The following is a 20,369-nucleotide window of genomic DNA, read 5'->3' on the forward strand; positions in this document are numbered from 1 at the left end:
TCAAGTGCTAGTAGAATTTAACAATGGGTATTCTATGTATGTTTAAGTGACTTGGAAAAAAGGATTGTTTATAGATTTCACAATAATTCTTTCAGATGTTATCATTCTTAAGTTTCCATTTCATGAGAAATTACCTTTGATTTATACTCCACTTGTATTCTTTTAATGGCACTTTGATAATAATAACAGCAGTATTTATTAAGCATCTACCGTGTAGCAGGCACAACAGTAGATACTACAGCAGACATGATACCAATGCAAAAACTCTGAAGTAACTACCTCAGGTCACAGAGTTAGGAAGCAAATACAATCAGACCCTTACCTTTTCTACTCTTCTGAGCTATCACATTGTACCTTGAATGTGTAACTGTCTCATTCTCATTTATTTTACTATAAGGCAGTGAGTTCCTTGGGCTAAGAAATTGTGCCAGAATCATCTTTAATATCTGCCTCCACCAACCCACTCAACACTTAGCTTGAAACCCTGCACAGAGCCCTCAGTAAAACTTGGGAGGGTGAGTGGATAAATAAAGCTTGGACAAGTTCCTGGAAGTATAGGTAATCTGTAAGGGAGCCACAACAGAGCCATTATGTTCCAGAAGATCCCGCAAGACAAATTCAAACGTGTGTAATTACCTGTGACTTAGAATAGCAAAATGGAGTCCAGCTGGGAAGCAATCCTAGCCTTTTATGCCAACACCAACAGCTACTACCACCTGCAGAGCCTTGCAATCACTCTGGCTTTCTCTGCATTCCCACCAGCGCTTGCAGCTTACTCAGGATGGGAAAGCAACAACCTTGGTTTCAGATCAAGCGCTGTGTCACTTGTGCAAATCCATCCATCTGCCCTGGACTCCCTTTCTGGGATCCCTTCCTGCTTCTCCCTTCCCACGTGGGGTAGGACCCTCAGATGCTCCTCTCCGCTCCGCTCCCTTCCCAGGACCCTGTTTTCCCACTGGGCTCTGATGCGGGTTTGTCTTCTGAGGTTCTTGTACACACCTGCTCTTCTCTGCAATGTATTCACCATCCACCAACCCCTCTTCACCCGGTCTGGGGCTTTCTGGCCTGCTCTATGTTGACCCTGGTGATCTGTGTGGGGTTGTTTTGTTTTCTGCATGCTTCTGTTGAGGCTACTTCGTTAAAAAAATTTTTCTTTGTATACTCTGTTCTCTTTGCTTGTTATAAAAATAAAACACGTTAATAAAAGTACAAGCAATACAGAAATTGTTGGGTGGGGGCTAGTGGTGCGATGGATAACACATCTGACTGTGGATCAGAAGATGCCAGAAATTGTTCAGGGAAACAGCAAAAATCACCAATGCCTCTCTCACTCATTTTTGTTTGATATGTAGTTTTCTTTCTATACTCATGGGCACAAACGTACTTTTTTTTTTCCCAGAAAGTGTGATTAATCTCTGTCTTCTGCATGTTCTGTACCTACTGTTCTACAATGTGCTTCCACCTAATAACACAGCATGGGCTTCTTTTCATCTCAGTGAATATAAACCCTGCTCGTTTTTAAAAATAGCCCTAGAGTATTCAGTTTTACTGACGTCTTTCAGTTTATCAGTCCCATAGCAATGGAAATTTAGTTTTATTCTATTTTATGGGTTGTTGTTCCTTATAAAGAATTTGCTGCAGTAAGTATCCCTGTAAAGGTGTCTTATCTCTTTTGTGCACATATTGCTACAGGTTACCTTTCTAGCAATGGAATGCTGGGTCAGAGGGTCTAAGCACTGAAAGCCTTTATGAGCATTTTTGCCCTTGAATATATCACACCAAAATATCTGAGAGTACCTATTTGCTCACCCTATTAAAACCACTGGCGGGACTTCCCTGGTTGTACAGTGGTTAAGTATCCGCCTGCCAATGCAGGGGACATGGTTTCGAGCCCTGGTCCCGGAAGATCCCACATGCACGGAGCAACTAAGCCCGTGCGCCACAACTACTGAGCCTGCACGCCACAACTACTGAGCCCGCGTGCCACAACTACTGAAGCCCGTGCGCCACAACTACTGAAGCCCACGCATCTAGAGCCCGTGCTCCGCAACAAGAGAAGCCACCACAATGAGAAGCCCATGTACCGCAACAAAGAATAGCCCCCGCTCGCCACAACTAGAGAAAGCCCCTGTGCAGCAATGAAGACCCAATGCAGCCAAAAATTTTAAAAATCAATAAATTTATTGAAAAAAAACAACACTGGAGGTTATCAAAGTTTTTAATTGTTGAAAATTTAGGGTGAAACTTCTCTCTTTGTTGTTTTAATGTATATTAAATTATTAAAGAAGGTGAGAATTATTAAGTGTTTATTGGTTATTTATATTTCTCTTACTGACAGGGAGGCACCTGACAAATCCTTTGCCTATTGTGGTCCTTACTGATTTTTTGGAGTTCTTTATACAGAACTTTGTCATATACTGCAATTATTTTCCTGCCTTGTGCTTAGTTTTTGAATTTGTGATTTTTCCCAAATAGAAATATATTTTTATATAGTTGAATCTATCAGTTTTTGTCTGTATGCTTTTTGATTGTTGTATCATAGTAAGAAAGGACACTACACTCCTACCTTAAAAGTATGTATACATGTACACAAACATTTTCCTACAGTTTACTTTTAAAAACAGCATTATTATTCATTTTGGCATAGAAGTTTGAGGCTGGCACATGTAAATCAGTGAAGTTAGAACACACCCTCTCACCATACACAAATATAAACTCAAAATGGCTTAAAGACTTAAACATAAGACATGACACCATAAAACTCCTAGAAGAGAACATAGGCAAAACATTCTGTGACATAAGTCATACCAATGTTTTCTTAGGTCAGTCCCCCAAGGCAGTAGAAATAAAAGCAAACAAATGGGGCCTAATCAGACTTACAAGCTTCTGCACAACCAAGGAAACCATAAACAAAAGACAACCTATAGAATGAGAGAAGACATTTGCAAATGATGCAACCGACAAGGGCTTAATTTCCAAAATATACAAACAGCTCATACAACTCAACAACCAAAACACAAACAACCCAATCCAAAAATGGGCAGAAGACCTGAATAGACATTTCTCCAAAGAAGACATACAGATTGCCAACAAACACATGAAAGGATGCTCAACGTCACTAATCATTAGAGAAATGCAAATCAAAACTACAATGAGGTATCACCTCACACCAGTCAGAATGGCCATCATCAAAAAATCTACAAACAGTAAATGCTGTAGAGGGTTTGGAGAAAAGGGAACCCTCCTACACTGTTGGTGGGAATGTAAGTTGGTGCAGCCACTGTGGAAAACAGTATGGAGGTTCCTCAGAAAACTAAAAATCGAGTTGCCGTATGATCCAGCAATCTCATTCCTGGGCATATATCCAGACAAAACTATAATTCAAAAAGATACATGCACCCCTATGTTCATAGCAGCACTATTCACTATAGCCAAGACATAGAAATAACCTAAACATCCATCAACAGATGAATGGATAAAGAAGATGTGGTACATATATACAATGGAATACTACTCAGCCATAAAAAAGAATGAAATAATACCATTTGCAGCAACATGGATGTACCCGAAGATTCTCATACTAAGTGAAGTAAGTCAGAAAGAGAAATTCAAATACCATATGATATCACCTATATGTGGAATCTTAAATGTGACACAATGAAACTATCTGTGAAACAGAAACAGAATCACGGACATAGAGAACAGACTGGTGGTTGCCAAGGGGGAGAGGGGTCGGGGGAGGGATGGAGTGGGAGTTTGGGATTAGCAGATGCAAACTGATATATAGGATGGATCAACAACAAGGTCATACTGTATAGCACAGAGAACTATATTCAATATCCTGTGATAAACCATAATGGAAAAGAATATAAAAAAAAGAATGTATATATATGTATAACTGAATCACTTTGCTGTACAGCAGTAATTAACACAACATTGTAAATCAACTATACTTCAATAAAAAGAAGCTCGAGGCTGGACCTTTTTATCAAATGTTACTCCTAATGTTTCAGAGAAAGCATGGCCAAGTTGGTATGTCTCCTCCTTTTCCCACCTTTTCTGACTGATATAAATGAAATAAAGTTATATAAGAGCTAGGTGTTCAGTACATTGTCTTAAGGTGTTCAATTCTGGAAGTCAACAATCTAAGCTAGTAGGAAGTAAAAGTAGCTTTATTTTACTCCCTTTAATTAATGGATCTTCCCAAACTTAATAATTCTTCTGGGACTTCCCTGGTGGCGCAGTGGTTGAGAATCCGCCTGCCAATGCAGGGAACACAGGTTCAATCCCTGGTCTGGGAAGATCCCACATGCTGTGGAGCACCTAAGCCCGTGCACCACTACTACTGAGCCTGCGCTCTAGAGCCCGCAAGCCACAACTACTGAAGCCCGCACGCCACAACCACTGAAGCCCGTGCGCCCTATAGCCTGTGGGCCACAACTCCTAAGCCCACGCACTGCAACTATTAAGCCCATGTGCCGCAATAGCTGAGCCCGCGTGACTAGAGCCCGAGCTCCACAACAAGAGAAGCCACCGCAATGAGAAGCCAGCCCACCGCGAGGAAGAGCAGCTCCCGCTTGCCGCAACTAGAGAAGGACCACGCGCAGCAATGAAGACCCAACGCAGCCAGAAATAAAATAAAAAATTAAATTAAATTTTAAAAATATGAGAAAACTACTTTAAAAAAAAAAATTCTTCTGCTACAACTATAAATTACCGTCCTCCCATTGCTATCATTTTCTCACTATTTGCAAAATTTTCCGGTCTCATTTAACTCTCTATCCCCAGGCCCTCCAAATTTAATGTTTGGTCTCATGCTCTCTTCACTAAGAAATGCTTGATTTTCTTTGTCTCTTTTTCTGAATAACAGGCTTTTCTCCCTGGCGACTGTTGAAGTCAATTAAGCCTTGGTACACAGGGGAGAAGTCAACTTGAACATTTTCTTTTGCCTTTGGTGAGATGATTTAGTACACAGGCTCCTGAATATCCTGTGCTAACAGATCACAGTGGAGAGTCCACTGTTGGTGATCATACAGACTAACAAAAGATGCGGCCATGAGGCCAGCTGTGGCCTCCAGTAGGGACATACATCTGTAAAGGGGACTAGCTTTCTATGTTGTGATCTTGCACTGATAATGGGAACAGTCTGAAAATGCCTTAAAAGACATTCATTATGTTTGAACTTTTTTTTTTTTTTTTTTTTTTAAGCCAAAGAGCCTCTTTATTTGTATTAAATGTTAGAAATCACTCCCAGGAAGAAAATGAGGTTAGGTATTATTCATGACATATTTGATCACTAACATTAGGCATAATTTAATCCTGAACATGCTATGTATTAATCTAGACTATTGATTTAGAGAACATTAGGTTGAATGTTACTAATTTAATTTGTAGGAGGAGTGCTTTCTAAATGACACTCATCATTCAAGACATGTTTAGTATTATGCTAAATACCCAGAGATTTATAAACTAGCTTTTAACTTTCATTCCTAATATACCTTTCATCTCTCCCTTTTATGTTACTTAGTATCCAATGTGGATTCAGGTTTGTTTGAGCCTGAAGTATATATAGTTTTGGGGGGAGGGAGCTTTTTAAGGAAAATAATCTTTTCTTTTTTTTTTTTCTTCAAACTTTTACAAAAGCATATAATGATGTGAACATATTTCTAGGGACCCTTCCTGACAGAATGAAGCTTAAGTTCAGCTTCATCTTTTGCCAGTATCACAAACTGAGAAAATTCTTCACTTTTTTCCTGTTGAAGTATAGTTCAGTACAGTTGGAAAGAGCATAGCCGGGGTTCAAACACGGGCTTTCTCCATCTTCTTTGCTATTGTTAGAGTCCTAGGTACGTCTTAGTCCCAGGCAACAAGAGTAACTTGCTCAATGGTCTTCCCACTTCCATTTTTTCATACACTCCACCCCCCAGGTTTGCACTTTTACTTGTTAGAGGAAAGACATCCTGTACCCAGCTAAGAAAGTCTTTAAAGTTCTTCAGGTGACAACAGGTACGTAGTTAATTTGAATGTGAAAACTCAGCATACAAAAATACAAGGAAAACATCATCCTTTCATACCACATTATCATTATGGCATAAGGTTGCTTGTGGGTAAAACAGAATAAGCCTAACACTTGACTAGTTAATATGCAGAGTTAAAACAGGGAATTGATTTTATAAGCTGGTTGCCTGTAGGCTGTGAAAATAATGGAAGACTGCAGATAAGGAAGTTAAATGAAGTGACTATCTGATTATGTGGAAAAAATGTTAGGGCATCTTATTCACATAGGAAACTGTCTGTCATTAGGGGTTAGTTTTAGAAAAGATAGCTTAAACGAGGTCACTGAACATCGCTTAGCCTAGGAAGAAAAAATATAAGAGCGCATAAGTGTTTCTTATAATGTTCTTATCAGAAATATTCAGGCTAAAATTCTCTATCATTTTTCCATTTCCCTTATGAAATGGCTTTGCTGAGACCTGAATTACGGTAAAAATAACTCTGCGGTTGGTTTGGAAAACAGAAATAGGTCATCATCAATTTTCTGACCTTTGGATATGTTTAAGTTTATAGGATTAGTATAATAAAGTATTAAAAGAGAAAAAAAGCTCAGATCTCCCTTAATATGAAAGACTGGCCTGTTAAATCCTTCACTATCTACATATTTCTGATATCTTTGGCACTTCTGAATATCAAAGGAAGTCAAGCCTTAATTATGTCGGTGCTTTGAACGATATTTGGACACAATTGTTAAAGAAAATAGCTTGGGAGGGAAGACTAATTTAACATCTTTTGATAGTGAGCTTCAGAAATTTTCCATAAGCAAAATCACACTGTGGGCAAATAACCTGGCAGCAGTGTTTGGTGATCGTCACCTGAATAAAACAGGCAAATGGTATAAACATCCTTCAAGCACTTGAGAAATTAAGGGCCCTCAAGTCACCGGAAAATGGCTGGATAAAAGGGAATGTAAATGTGAGGATGGGTCACCAGGCTTGACTTCAGGTGCGCTAGCCTAACCTAGTAAAAGATCCTCCTATTCACTGTCAGTATATTTATGGAGAGAGCATGGCCCAGGAGTCGGGGACAACAACTCAGGTTTTGAATGCTGGCTCTGACGTTTACTGGCTATGTGACTTTAGGTGAATTGCTTAACCTCTGGGGGTAACATAATACCTATTCATAGATTTGACGTGAGCATTAATATAGTTAATATTTATAATGCACCTAGCACAGATCCTGGCACACAGTAAGCACTGTGAAAAGTGTTCATTAAATAAAATTAATTACTGACCAAACACTCTTGAAAGCCTGTGCCTTAAAAACTCCAATTTTGTTGAGAATGTATATGCCTAGTTCAGAATGCTCACACAACGAACAAGAAAACCATGCAGCTTTCCAAACATTAATTTCATACTTTGGGACGCTAATGTATTCTCTCTTTATAGTCAGTTATCTATATCTGCATGTTTATAAAATATAGCTATTCAGAGGCACTTTGTGTTTTCAGTGTTTAATGTTGTTTTTAAAACAGTGTCTGAACATACATCTTTCATATGAAAATCAAGGTGGACTTAAAATTCAACTTACATTAAAATTCTCTCCTTTGAGTTTAAGACCTAAAAGCAGGGCTGTGGCTGTTAATCTGGTTCTTTTAGCATAACTGTGTCGACTAAATAAAAAGAACTGTGTCAGCAAGTGGCAGCTTTAATTACCAGTTTGCTCAGCCACCGCCACTTTGCTTGACAGTTTTACTATTTATAAAAAGAAAAGGTTCAGATGTGGTGTGACACAGCTCTCCAGGGCAACAGGGAAGTACAGGGGGAGGAGAGGGAGGGGCGAGCAGGGTCTTGCCACAGCTGTGTTCTCTGGGATTTTAAGTTAATGCTTGATTTTTACACTTGAAGATCTATTAGCAGAAGAAGGGCTGGGAGAGCTGGGGTCAGCTGGAAAGGATGGAGTAGCTGGGGAAGAGTGACTGAGATGGCAGAAAAGAATATGAATTCAAGACCTTTCACCTCCTATTTGTGTATTTCAACCTACAGGGTCAAATATCCTGATAACTATAAAAATCCAAGAACATGATAAACATGCAATGTAAAATCTCTACTTAAACATGATCATCTGTAATACAAGTAGTTTAGCCACTTCCTGTTTTCTTAGCTTGAGGAAATAAAGCTTTACACTCTGTGAAGGCAGGGTCTGAATCTATGCTGGTTGTGGTTATAGCCCTGGTTGCTCAATGACCATTGCTTGACTTAAGTAATTTGATGATGAAAGTAATTTGATGATGACGCTCCTAATTTCATAACTGTGTTCTTCTATGAAAGAAACTGCTGAAATCAGTACAGCTCTAAATAAGTCAGGGCATCATTCAATTGTGGTATTTCTTTTTTAATCATTTTCAAAGTGTATCAAAGCAGTAGCTGTAGCCAGGATTCTCTTACTTTCAAATTCAAATACTACAAAGTCAGAGAATGCCGCCCTGTAAAACTGAAACTACATGATGCCATTTTTTAAAGCAAGTGCTTTGTATCTGTATATATTTCTTAAACGCAATTTCATTGAGCAAGAGAAAGAACTAAAATAAGACTGGTAATCATATCAGGAGTGCCAGTGTTTGATCCAGCAGCTTTTAATTTTCTCCCTTTTTTTTTTTTTTTTTTGCGGTACACAGGCCTCTCACTGTTGTGGCCTCTCCCGCTGCGGAGCGCAGGCTCAGCGGCCATGGCTCACGAGACCAGCCGCTCCGCGGCATGTGGAACCTTCCCGGACTGGGGCACGAACCCGTGTCCCCTGCATCGGCAGGCGGACTCTCAACCACTGCGCCACCAGGGAAGCCCCAATTTTCTTCCTTTTTATTTTTCCCCCAGCACACCCTGTCCCATCCCTCCTTCCTTCCTGCTTTATTGGGGATATAGCACTAAACATAAGAAAGCCCCTGACCTTGTGGAGCAGACATTCTAGTGGGAAGAGAAAGAAAATAGAGATGCAAGCAAATAGTTAAATGATATGATTTCAATTAGTGTGACACATGGAAAATAAAGTGAATACTGGGATAGAGAGTGACTAGGTGGTGGTGTGGGGAATGCCTTTGATTACAGAGGTCAGGGAAGGCCTCTGAGAAGATGACATCTGATTAAGATCTGAATAAAGAGAAGGAGCCACCCAGGTAGGATCTGTGGGCAAGAACATTCCAGACAGTGGGAGCTTGTACAGAGAAACTGGTAAGCTCTAATTTTTCCACCTCTAATTTTATCTTCCAGATTAAATTCTCTTTCTCTGCAAACCCAGTCCCAATTTTCTTATAACACAGCATGTAACATGGCCCTACATGTAAAACTTATAACACAGCATGTAACATGGCCCTACAACCCCAGCCAAGCACAAGGCCTGGCATAAAGTAGGGGTTTAACAAAGGAGTGATGGCTATGTATGACCTCTGTGAGCCATACCTGTTCTGTCAAGCTCTAAACCGTCCATCATGTCCACCTATGACCTCAGATACAAACAGAAGCTTCTAGAAATCACAGAAAGGAGCCACCAGCAACACAATGAGAGGTTTGTTCCTAAAGCCACTTAGATGACATTAGATAAGATTAGATAATCTTTCACTTTTCACTTAACTTTGGCCTTGCCAACCTGGCAACTTACCATGCCCAGTGTACTCAAAAGAGTCTGCTTCATCAGGGGTATCGAGTTCATCCACATTGATATCAATTTCATCTGGACTGTCCAAGTTATCATCAGAGAGAACAGACCCTTCACTTTGATCCAGAGACAGATTGATATTTGGGGCTGTGAGTTTGATTCTCTGAGGATGACTGCCATTAAGATCCAGAGAATTAGGAGGTTCTAAAGAGATAAAGAGCAACATTATTAGACCATACACATGGCTGCCAACAGTGGGTGTGAGCCCCAGTGAAAAACAATTTTAAGGCCCTTTCAGCAAAGGCACACCTGCTAAAAGTCCTCATGTGGGATTTAGACCCCACTCTTGGCCAGCAGGCCTCAGTACTGGCTCACCCCGGCTACATCAGCCCTGGCCATGCAGAAATAGGAAGTGGGAGCAGAGATCTAGTTTTTAGAACTGCCCTGTTCAGGTTTGAGAACTTGACATTGATATACTACTGAATCAAAGTTTTTATGATGAATATTACTTAAGAAAAACAGTTAAGCTTTACACATAACTTATAGTGATTCATGTAGACTTTATTCCTCTGAAACGGAGGATACAAACTTTATCTGTAATGTTTACAGACACTCCCCAAATACGTCTCTTTAGTTCCTGACAACTCTGTTGTGAACTTTCTTTGGCTGTTTTTTTTTCGTTTGTTTGTAATAAAACTGAGGTACCCTCCCAGATTACATTCCTTGATCAAGCACTCATTACTTCTTATGCCAATACTGCTTGACGTTGGTTCCTGTACCGTAGTGATAGTCTCCTCGTGTAAGGCTCATGGAATTAGCTCCCACTCTTTCACTGTTAATATGCATCTTGCTGTTCAAGAGCCTTTCACTTAACAGAAGCAGAGCTGGAGAAGTCATTTTTAACCAAGTTGATCCCAACTAAACAATGTTAGAGAGATACCTTGACAAAAAAATTTCAGGATTCCCTATCACAAAATGTTTTGAAGGCCATCTGGTATACCCACCAATTCTGGAATTCTAACTCTAGTCTTGTCTCTTGTCCTAAGGAAGTTCACACTGTTTCTTTGTCATTAAGATTTTTTTTTTTTCTGTATAGACAACGCCTAAACTGTGTTCCATGTAATGTTTTTATGTATTACTTGAAAAAATATTTCTATCGCTCCGTCAGTTTGTAAAACATTGGGTTTCCATATTACAGGGATTCTCAGAGCTGTGCTGTCCAAAAGAAATTTTTTGTGATGGTAGAAATGTTACGTATATAACATTTTTGGGGGTTTTTTGGCCACGCCACGTGGCTTGTGGGATCTTAGTTCCCCGACCAGGGATCGAACCTGGGCCCCCTGCAGCGGAAGTGCAGATTTTTAACCACTGGACTGCCAGGGATAAAAAGTGAATTGTGGACCTTGAAGAGTGGAGCAGATGTACGGTGGCTACCATGCTTATTTGGCCATAGAACACTTAAGAACAGTTACGTCACATGGTTAGTACTTTGAAGAATGCACTTTAAATACTCGGACAGAAATAAAAAATTGACTCCTTTCTCAATTCTAGGCTTGACTGGTAACGTCAGGGTTCAGGATCTTGGTATGATCCTGTAGCTGGTACAGTGCAAAGGAGTGAACCTAGTACAGAGTGAGAGTCATACAGGTTGCAACTGAAATTTTTAAATTCCTTTTTGTATATGCCTTGGGTTGTCAAGCGTAGTTTGGGGTTCTTTGTTTGTTTTTCTTTTTTAATAATCAGGATACTGAGCATCCTTAATAGTAAATCGCTAATTTTAAATATTCTCACACTTCAGTATAAATTAGGTGAACTTAGAGTTTGGTATTATGATAAACAGCAGCCAGTTATCACAGGAACTGAAAACACTGGCAGATCCAGGCATGGCCCAGGACATAAAGGGTGGCCCACACTAGGTGATGATTCAAGTCAACTCGGAAATTAACCGCATCAAGCCTAACACCTTCCTCACACAGACTTTTTTCCTCTCTTCACTTTTATCACTGATATCACAAGTTGGATGCACAGGAAATGGTTCTCTCACTGAATAATGAACACGTTTGGATACAGAACACTGCTGAAGAAAATGAATGAACGCTTTCTCACCAGGCCTCATGTCTGCAGCACTGGGACTCAGCATTCCCTCCTCAAAGGGGATGTCCATTCCCACATCCTCTAACAGTAATCTGAAAAAACAAACAAACAAACACAAAGCAAAGAGTGTAAAAAAATGTGTGGGATTTAATTTTCTTTGAAAAGGAAACCCAGAGATTCCAGGATGGCATTTTCAATAAACCAACCAAGTATGTGTACTGAATCCATTGTAAGTGGCCCTAAATTAGAATACAGACTTTCTGCAGTTACTGTGAATGAGAACCATGGACTCGGATTTTATTCTGTGCACAGAGCGAGTCACTTCTTCTGCCAGTTCTCATAAGTAAACACACCTCAAGAAATTCAGAAACAGGAGAAGCAAATAACTAATAAAATATACTTAAGGGGACATTTAATTTTTTTTTCAACAAGGGATACAATATATATGCTTTGGAGTAAGTACAGACCTGGCTTTGTATATATCTCTTCCTGTAAATTTGAGCATATTACCTAAACTGCTGTGGGCAGAGGAAAGGATACTCTGTTGATCTGTTTCTAAAACAGGGATATACCACCTACCTCACTGAGTTGTTGAAAGATTAAGCAATGAATGTAAAGTGCCTAACATTCCTGAGAAGGTGCCAACTGATGTTATTTTCCTTCCTTCTTTGAATATTTAAAGATTCATTGTGAATTATAAGTTGGTGAAGATGGTTCTGGTCATGAGTTACCATCTTTTCTCTCTAATCAGTGTTGAACCCGGGACTGTTGAAGCCAGGACTTACCCACTTGGTAAGACTAGTGGAAGGGAACAGACAAATACTGGAGGAAACTGTGGCAAATCTATATGCTCTTGTAGGAAGCTGATCACTGTTCACAGTAAATTCCCCTTGACTTATTTTTATCTCCTGACCCTCGTTCAGTACATCCCCATTTATCACGGTAATATATATATATATATATATATATATATATTTAACATCTTTATTGGAGTATAATTGCTTTACAATGGTGTGTTAGTTTCTGCTGTATAACAAAGTGAATCAGCTATACCTATACATATACCCCCATATCCCCTCCCTCTTGCGTCTCCCTCCCACCCTCCCTACGATAATATATTTTTCTTCGTGGTGGCTTCCATGTAATTTCACTCATCTAGGGTGAATGCCTCTGATGTAGACACTAATCTAAATTTAACCATGATAAACCTTTGTGTTAAAGTTCTAAATTTAATCCCTCCCTCCCTCTCTTACTGCGGCTCCTCTCCACCTCAATCTGGGTCTACCAAACATTTGGAGTTTGCTTTACCTGGATGATCAGTTTCTTCAGGATTCAAGTTAAACCCCTTATTGTTAACAAAGTCTATGACATAAACAAAATCCTGTGTCTGTAGTGATAACTGTACTTGCTTCATTTATTCAGTAAGTATGTATCGAGTGTCTACTCTGTGCTAAGGATGTAGAAGAATGAAGCAGACCAGCCTCATGCTTGTGGTAAAGATGCGATGATGGAGTTAAAATAATGAGGGGCTTCCCTGGTGGCGCAGTGGTTGAGAGTCCGCCTGCCGATGCAGGGGACACGGGTTCGTGCCCCAGCCCGGGAAGATCCCACATGCTGCGGAGCGGCTGGGCCCTTGAGCCATGGCCGCTGAGCCTGTGCGTCCGGAGCCTGTGCTCCGCAACGGAAGAGGCCACAGCAGTGAGAGGCCCGCATACCACAAAAATAAATAAAATAATAATAATGAGGACTGTCATCAGCAATTCAGCGCTGCTCCCCTGAGAGAAGTAAATGCCTGTGTCCTTACCCGTCAACCCCACAGACCCCTTCAAAAACACAACCCCAGGGAGTTTCTTTCTCCATACACTTGTTGTGGCTTCTGCCCTATATGTTCTCTGAAATGAGTCCTGCACCCTAGTTGAAAAACAGTGAGCAAGGGGTCAGCGTGTGAGTCAAAGGCAATAAACGTATTGGCAGGAACAAGATAACCCTTGCCAGAGACGCACCGCATGGGATGCAGCAAACCAGACTGTCCAGCAATGGAGGTGGGGTGGTAGGCAAAGAGAAGGCCTGCTCTAGGCCCCAGTTTGAAAGTCCTGGGACCCAGAGGGATAGCTGTCTAGGTTTCCCATGCTGTTGCGGTTTTTCAAATCTCCTTACAATGACCCCTTGTCATCTGAAGTAATCTGTGTGCGTTCTCTTTGACATCAACCCTGTAGTACCTGTAAAGTAGCAAAATGCTGCTGTTGAGAGCGGCTAGATTCAAGCCTTAGCTCTACCCCTTACTGTGTGTCATATGGCAAGTTACTTAATCTTTCTGTGCCTCCATTTCCTCTCCAATAAAAAAGAGAGACTGTGCAATGCCTGAAAAGAACACTGAAAGAAACGAATGTTATCTACTTTATTGTAGTTCTTTTTGCTATTATAATTGCCTTCTCCATTAGCCTTGAAGCTTCATGAGGACAGAAACCATGTCTGTCTTCTTTACTATTACATCTCCAGCACCTGGTAGAAATAAATACCCGATAAATATGTGTTGGATTGAATTACTGAACTTGAAATCCCCTAAATGCACATGTACATTATTTTTTCTAGTTGACTATGAGTCAACCTTAAAAAAAAAAAAAAAATGACATCATACCTACTTGCTTCAGAGAGCACATAAGGGTGCTGGCCTTAGCGCCAAAATAAATATGAAGGGTTTAAAAACAGACAGATAGTATCTGTCTTAAAATTTTGTAGGTTTTGTTGATGTTTGTGAGTTATAGGCAACATCATGGAATAACTGAAAGGGTCCTAGATATGAGGTTATAGTCCTGGGTTACAGTTCTACGGTTAGTACTGACAAGCTTATTAACTCTGAGAAAATTAGCTGACCGTCTTTGTGATTTTAAATGAAGATAATGAATACAGAATATTACAGTGACTGTGGAGAATAAACAATAACTAGAATACATGAGAAAATACTCTGGAAATTATAAAGCATTCACTAAGTGTAAGGTATTGTGTTCCCTCATTTTAAACATAATAGCAGGATCAGTGATTTAACTGAAGTCTGTGTCATGGTTGGACAAAACATATATTAAGGTTATTAAAATTGGGGTATCAGCCTAGGTAAGGGAAAATTTCAGTGCTGCACAAATGTCCATAGAGCCTATAAGTGCCCTGGACTCACTGAAGTTAGTAAATAGAGCCTTTGTCTCTCAGCGCCCCTTTACGGCACAGAGACGCAGTTAAGAAAGTGCTAGAAAACCAGAGGCGGCATACCTGAGGGAAAAGAGAAGCTGAAGCTGTGACCAGGCAGTGATCGGAAGAGAGGGACTCACAAATCCACAGATATTACAGAAGGCCGTGGGGAGTTTTTAGGAAACCCCAGGGACAGAGAAGGAACGCTGCACCAGAACAGCCCAGAGGCAAACCTGGCAGAAACTCAAGTTGTGCCCACTGTAAATACTTCAACCACATTCATACATTAGGTCTATAAATATTTGTAGAAATGTGGCCAGAGTAGTTGGCGATGGAACAGCATGGAGTTTTACCAATGGGAATGGAAGCCTCTTGGGATCTGTTAGGTAACAAATCAGTCCATAGTGAAGGTTAAGTATTTTACCTTACCCAACCGTAGTCACTACCTAATTAGGGGTTTTCTCTGTACGGAAGGGAGCTACCCAACAGGCTGGGGGTGTTATAAACACTGAGCCTGACTCTACTATTGCTGACCTCCCCAACAGATGCTCGGCTCCACGTCGCCATCTAGAGGACGGATCCAGAACTGTTTGCTGGGCGGTTTTATAAACATTATCGCTCTTCACCAAATAGTTCTGGCTCTCCGCCTTTTGTCCTCCTCTGAAATTAGGGTGGCCATGTGACTTGCTCTGATTAATGAAACGAGGGCGGAAGTGGCAGGTGTCACTTCCGGGCAGAAGAATTAGGACCAAGTGTAGGTGCCACGTGCTGTTCCCCACCTTGGTGCCTATGGAGGAGCTCAGAACAGGGGCTGGGAGGAGAAGAGCCCCTACTGGATAAAGATCGTTGGATGTATGAGCAAGAAAGAAACCTTTTTGTTTTGCCCTGAGATAGTATCGGGTTTCTTTGTTACCACGCGCTAATCCAGCCCATCCTGAGTAGTACAGCTGATCTTTATTGTTTGTTTTGAAGGGAGTATCTGACTGGCACTATGCCCTGACTTGGATTACCCAAATCAGGGCATTTCCCACATTCTCAACCCAGGCTCAGGGTGATGATAAACATCTTCTTGTCTAGGTTTGCTTTAGCCTATAGGAACATTTTTTTAAATGAGGACAAAGCTCAGAAGACCATCAACTGCTTTTCAAGCATTCTATAAACTTGAATATGAATATAGCACCTTTATGGGTTTCTCAGAGCCACCTAGCCCTTGTCAATTTACTTAATATTTTTCTTTAAATTGACTTAAGTAAGTTTGTTTTGAAAGGAAGGTTTGTTATCACTGTATATAAGGAAACTTAGAGTCACTCACCTAAAATAGTCACATAAATTAAATATAATCAAAATAAAACAATGCTATTAAATTCAAGCTAGAAACCCCTGGGCTCTCCCTCTGAGACTTTTCTTTATTTGCTAAAAAATAAAAGAGGGATCAGAAAGTGTCTGGCAAGGTGTAATGTCATTTATCATTATAAATCCAAAGAAATGCTATATAAGACAGAACACCCTAAAAGCAATTAATACATTTCCAAACTTGAAAGAGACCGGGGGAAATCCCCAGATGCTGGAAATGAAGAGTTATTCTAGAAAGCTGATGAAAGGTAGCCTGCAGGATTTTGGACTGGACATAGGCCTTTGGGCCCCACAGAAGTGACCTCCAGGTGCTGGAAGAAACGCCTAGACCCTGAACTTCTAAATAAGGCCATGGCCCTTAAAAAGCGGCCCTCTTAATGGAAGAGGGATAAGAACAAACTCTATCCTCTGGCCTTGGAAAGCACAGTCTGCCTGGAATCTTGGGTGGAAAACTAAAAGCAACCTATGAGAATTAGAGACACTGCTTGTATGCCAAGTATGTGTTGATTTATATTACCTGAATGATGTAGGAAACGCAAGTCAAAAGATTAAAATTAAAATTCACCTAGGACCATTGAAGGCCTCGAGTCCTAGGGTTCCAAAAGAACCAAATATGAAAACACTTAATCATGCTACTTTTACTATCTAGGATTCACTGGAAATCCACTTAGGAGAAAGAAAAAACCCTCTGAAAGGTGAACCCACACCAACACCCTCACCCACACCCACCAAACTCCTAACTAAACTACGGAAAAACACTATGGGGGATTGCCAGCAGATGCTGTAAACAGAAGAACTAGCAATAAATCTTTAAAAAAAACACAAAAAGCAATATGAAAGAGATTATAATAATTAAAGAATAATTTTTAAATCTTCGTGGTGTTGAAGCACTGAGATTTGGGGTTGTTTGTCATAGCAGGCAGTGTCATTTACCCTGAGTAGCCATGCTGGTTAGAAAAGGGAACATCTAGGGCCTCCCTGGTGGGGCAGTGGTTGAGAGTCCGCCTGCCGATGCAGGGGACACGGGTTTGTGCCCCGGTCCAGGAAGATCCCACATGCCGTGGAGCGGCTGGGCCCGTGAGCCATGGCCGCTGAGCCTGCGCATCCGGAGCCTGTGCTCCGCAACGGGAGAGGCCACAACAGTGAGAGGCCCGCGTACCGCAAAAAAAAAAAAAGGGAACATCTAAAAATAATAATGCAGAAGTGTTGATGATAAAGTGATATAAAAAGAAATATCAGAAAAACAATAGCCACAGGAAAGCAATTGTCACAATATTAGTAGCAAACAAAATAGACTTCAGGCAGAAAAGCATTATTAAGGCTTAAGAAAGTTATTACTTTATGATAAAAGGAGGAATTTCTCAGAAGATATATTGATCCAGAGCCAATATGCTTTTAACAACATAGGCCAAAAAATCGAATATAAATTATAAGGAGAAATGAACTTCATGGGGGGAAATTTGAATGTCTCAAGAATTCAGGAATCAATCGGAAAAAATGCATAAAGATACAGAAGATCTGAACAAAGTACTAACATAGCTTGGTCTAATGGACAGATCCGCACTCAAGAAAAATACACAATTTTTTCAAACTCATGAAAACTATATAGAATGTCTTGTAAAATACCAAAAGTCAACATTGCATGTACCTTATTTTCTGACTTCAGGGCCATATATAAGAAATCAATCATAAAAAGACTGTTTGGAAATTTAAAAACACATCTGTAAGTAAATGAACAATAAAGCCCTACGTGTCAAAACTTGTGAAAGCAGCTAAAGAAATTCCTAGAGGAAAATAAATAGCCTTGAACTCAGATATTAGAAAAGAAAATGGATGAATTATCTAAGGGCTCAACTCAATCAGGAAGTTGGAAAAAGAACCATGCTCCTGGGTGATTCAGTGCTATTTATACTGAATCTGGGCACCCCTCTAATCACAAATACCACCAAGTGGGGAACAGTGACGTAAATAGAATCTTCCAATTTGAGAATGGATCCCATGTATATTAGTAGATTTTGTGTTTCTGGTACTTCTGCTTCTTAATAAAGAAATTAGCACGCAGTAGCACGGCGGTCCTGACACCAGAGTAAAAGATCAACCGAAAAAGGAAAATTTTGGGACCTGGTTATACGCACCCTCTTGAGTTTAGACCAGGTACAAAGGTAAGCCCATTCTACATTGTATATCCTTCCAGCATTTATGAATCTGGAGGGATTTAACTGTTTTAGGATTAGCTTTGTCCGAGATCAGTTTCTTTTTAATAGCGAACGAGCAGTGAACCGAGACTTAGCGCACACACAGCACTTCTAGATTCTAATGTTTCCTGGCGGGCACGCACACCCAGCAGCAGGCAACAACCCTTTTAGGGAATAATCATTCTTATAAGACTGACCACTAAAAAATACAGCTCCATAGAAATAGGGTAGCAGGTTAAGGATGTTAATTGTTCTTTAGAAAAATACCATATGGTTATGCTGATAAATATTGGGAAATGATTACATAAAGAGAAAGTTCCCTTGTGACAGACTTCATAAGTCACTTTCTCTAGGAGTGGAGATAAAATGGAAAAAAAAAAAAAAAAAAGAAGAAACAAAACCTTTCATGAGGTGCTTGCCTGCTTTTGTTGAGTACATAAATTAGCCCTTTAAAGACCAATGGTTGGAGAGTTGCCATTTCAGGATCCTTGTCTGATAAAGTAGGCTGCACAATTTAAGATAAGGGTACATGCCACCCTGTGTGCCCCAGGGCTCTTATCACATTACTCAACTGGGAGGCAAGGCAGAGGCACTGGGGTTCACACTCAGGTTAATCAAGCTGATACCCAGGAAAGGATGGGAGCTTAGGTCCCACAACAGGAAGCTGGGTTTGAGCCCATGAAATGAGGCTCTTGTCCACAATTAGCTACCCCACTGGGCCTCACTCACCCTAGAAAAGATAAGTGTGGTGACTCCTATAAGTCAGCCAGCTGAGGCAGATAAGGAAGGGGGTGAGAATAGGGAAAGTAGATGACAAAAAACTAAAGGAACACAAGCACTGGGCACTCACCCAGTTACCACCTTCTCTAGGGATTTTGCAAAACCCCACAAACCACAGCCATCTGTTCTCATGTTCTCAGAGGAGAGAAACATTATACAGTCTCCTTACACAGGGCTGAATTCTCAAAATCTGCAGGTAGCAAAAATCAATTGCTGTCCAAATGACCCTTGAATTATAGCATATGTCGTTTTGTATAAAATCCTCTGTAGTAAGCCTTATGAGCCCTAAAGTTTGAGGAACACAGCAGGAATAGAAGGAAAGCCTAAATATCATTTAAAACATTTGCTTTTCAGATAATAATTAATTAAATCCTTGGCTGTGAACAGGGCTTCATGGAGAATTCTACCTCTTGCCTGCAGGGTATATATTATTCTCTTTTTCACATGTTTTCTGAAACCTTACGACATATCAATATTTGTTACTGAGAAGATTCAATTAAATGGCATAATCTCACACTGGGAAGGGGCATATACTTGTTTCTGGAGCAAATCTACAGTTCATAACTTGGATGACTCACAGGCATTTCGAATTCAACATGTACAAAACTGAATTCAGCATCTTCCTTTGCACAGATCTGCTACATCCTACATTCTCTGCGGCAGTTTTAAAAAAGCGTCCACAAATTCTTTGACATTCCTTTCAAAAGTTGGAGCCTAACACCCCCCCCCTTTCCTTAAGTGTGGACTGAACTTGGTGACTTGCTTTTAAAGAACAGAATAAGGTAGACGTGACAGTGTGTGACCTGTCAGACTAGGTCCTAAAAAGCACGTGGCTTCCTCTTTGCTCTCTCTTGGATCACTCACTCTGGGAGAAGCCTGCTGCTGCCATGTCCTAAGGACGCTCAGGAAGCCCTATGGAGAGATCCAGGTGGTGAGGAACCAGGGCTTCCTGTAAAAATCCAGGAAGGAACTGAGGCCTCCTGCCAATAGCCATGTGGGTGGGTCACCTTGGAAGCAGATCCTCCAGCCCCCATGGAGCCTTCAGATGACTGATGTCTCGACAGCAACTTCATAAGAGACCCTGAGTCAGAATCACCTAGCTAATCTGCTCTTAAATTC

The 20,369-nt window shown here is 40.5% G+C and overlaps 1 protein-coding gene across 1 annotated transcript in view; it reads right to left on the minus strand.

Moving 5' to 3' along the window:
* PRUNE2 (prune homolog 2 with BCH domain) overlaps positions 1–20,369 on the minus strand; it is a 259,577-nt gene that overhangs the window by 28,182 nt on the left and 211,026 nt on the right. The window contains exons 10-11 of the mRNA XM_029201650.1: positions 11,752–11,831; positions 9,649–9,849 (exon numbers count right to left, since the gene is read on the minus strand). Coding sequence (XP_029057483.1) covers positions 9,649–9,849; positions 11,752–11,831 — 281 coding nt within the window. The remainder of the gene's footprint in view (positions 1–9,648; positions 9,850–11,751; positions 11,832–20,369) is intronic.

The sequence above is a fragment of the Monodon monoceros genome, unplaced genomic scaffold (assembly GCF_005190385.1).
Source record: "Monodon monoceros isolate NGI ecotype Baffin Bay Population unplaced genomic scaffold, NGI_Narwhal_1 Super_Scaffold_5, whole genome shotgun sequence".
NCBI classification, from domain to species: Eukaryota; Metazoa; Chordata; class Mammalia; order Artiodactyla; family Monodontidae; genus Monodon; species Monodon monoceros.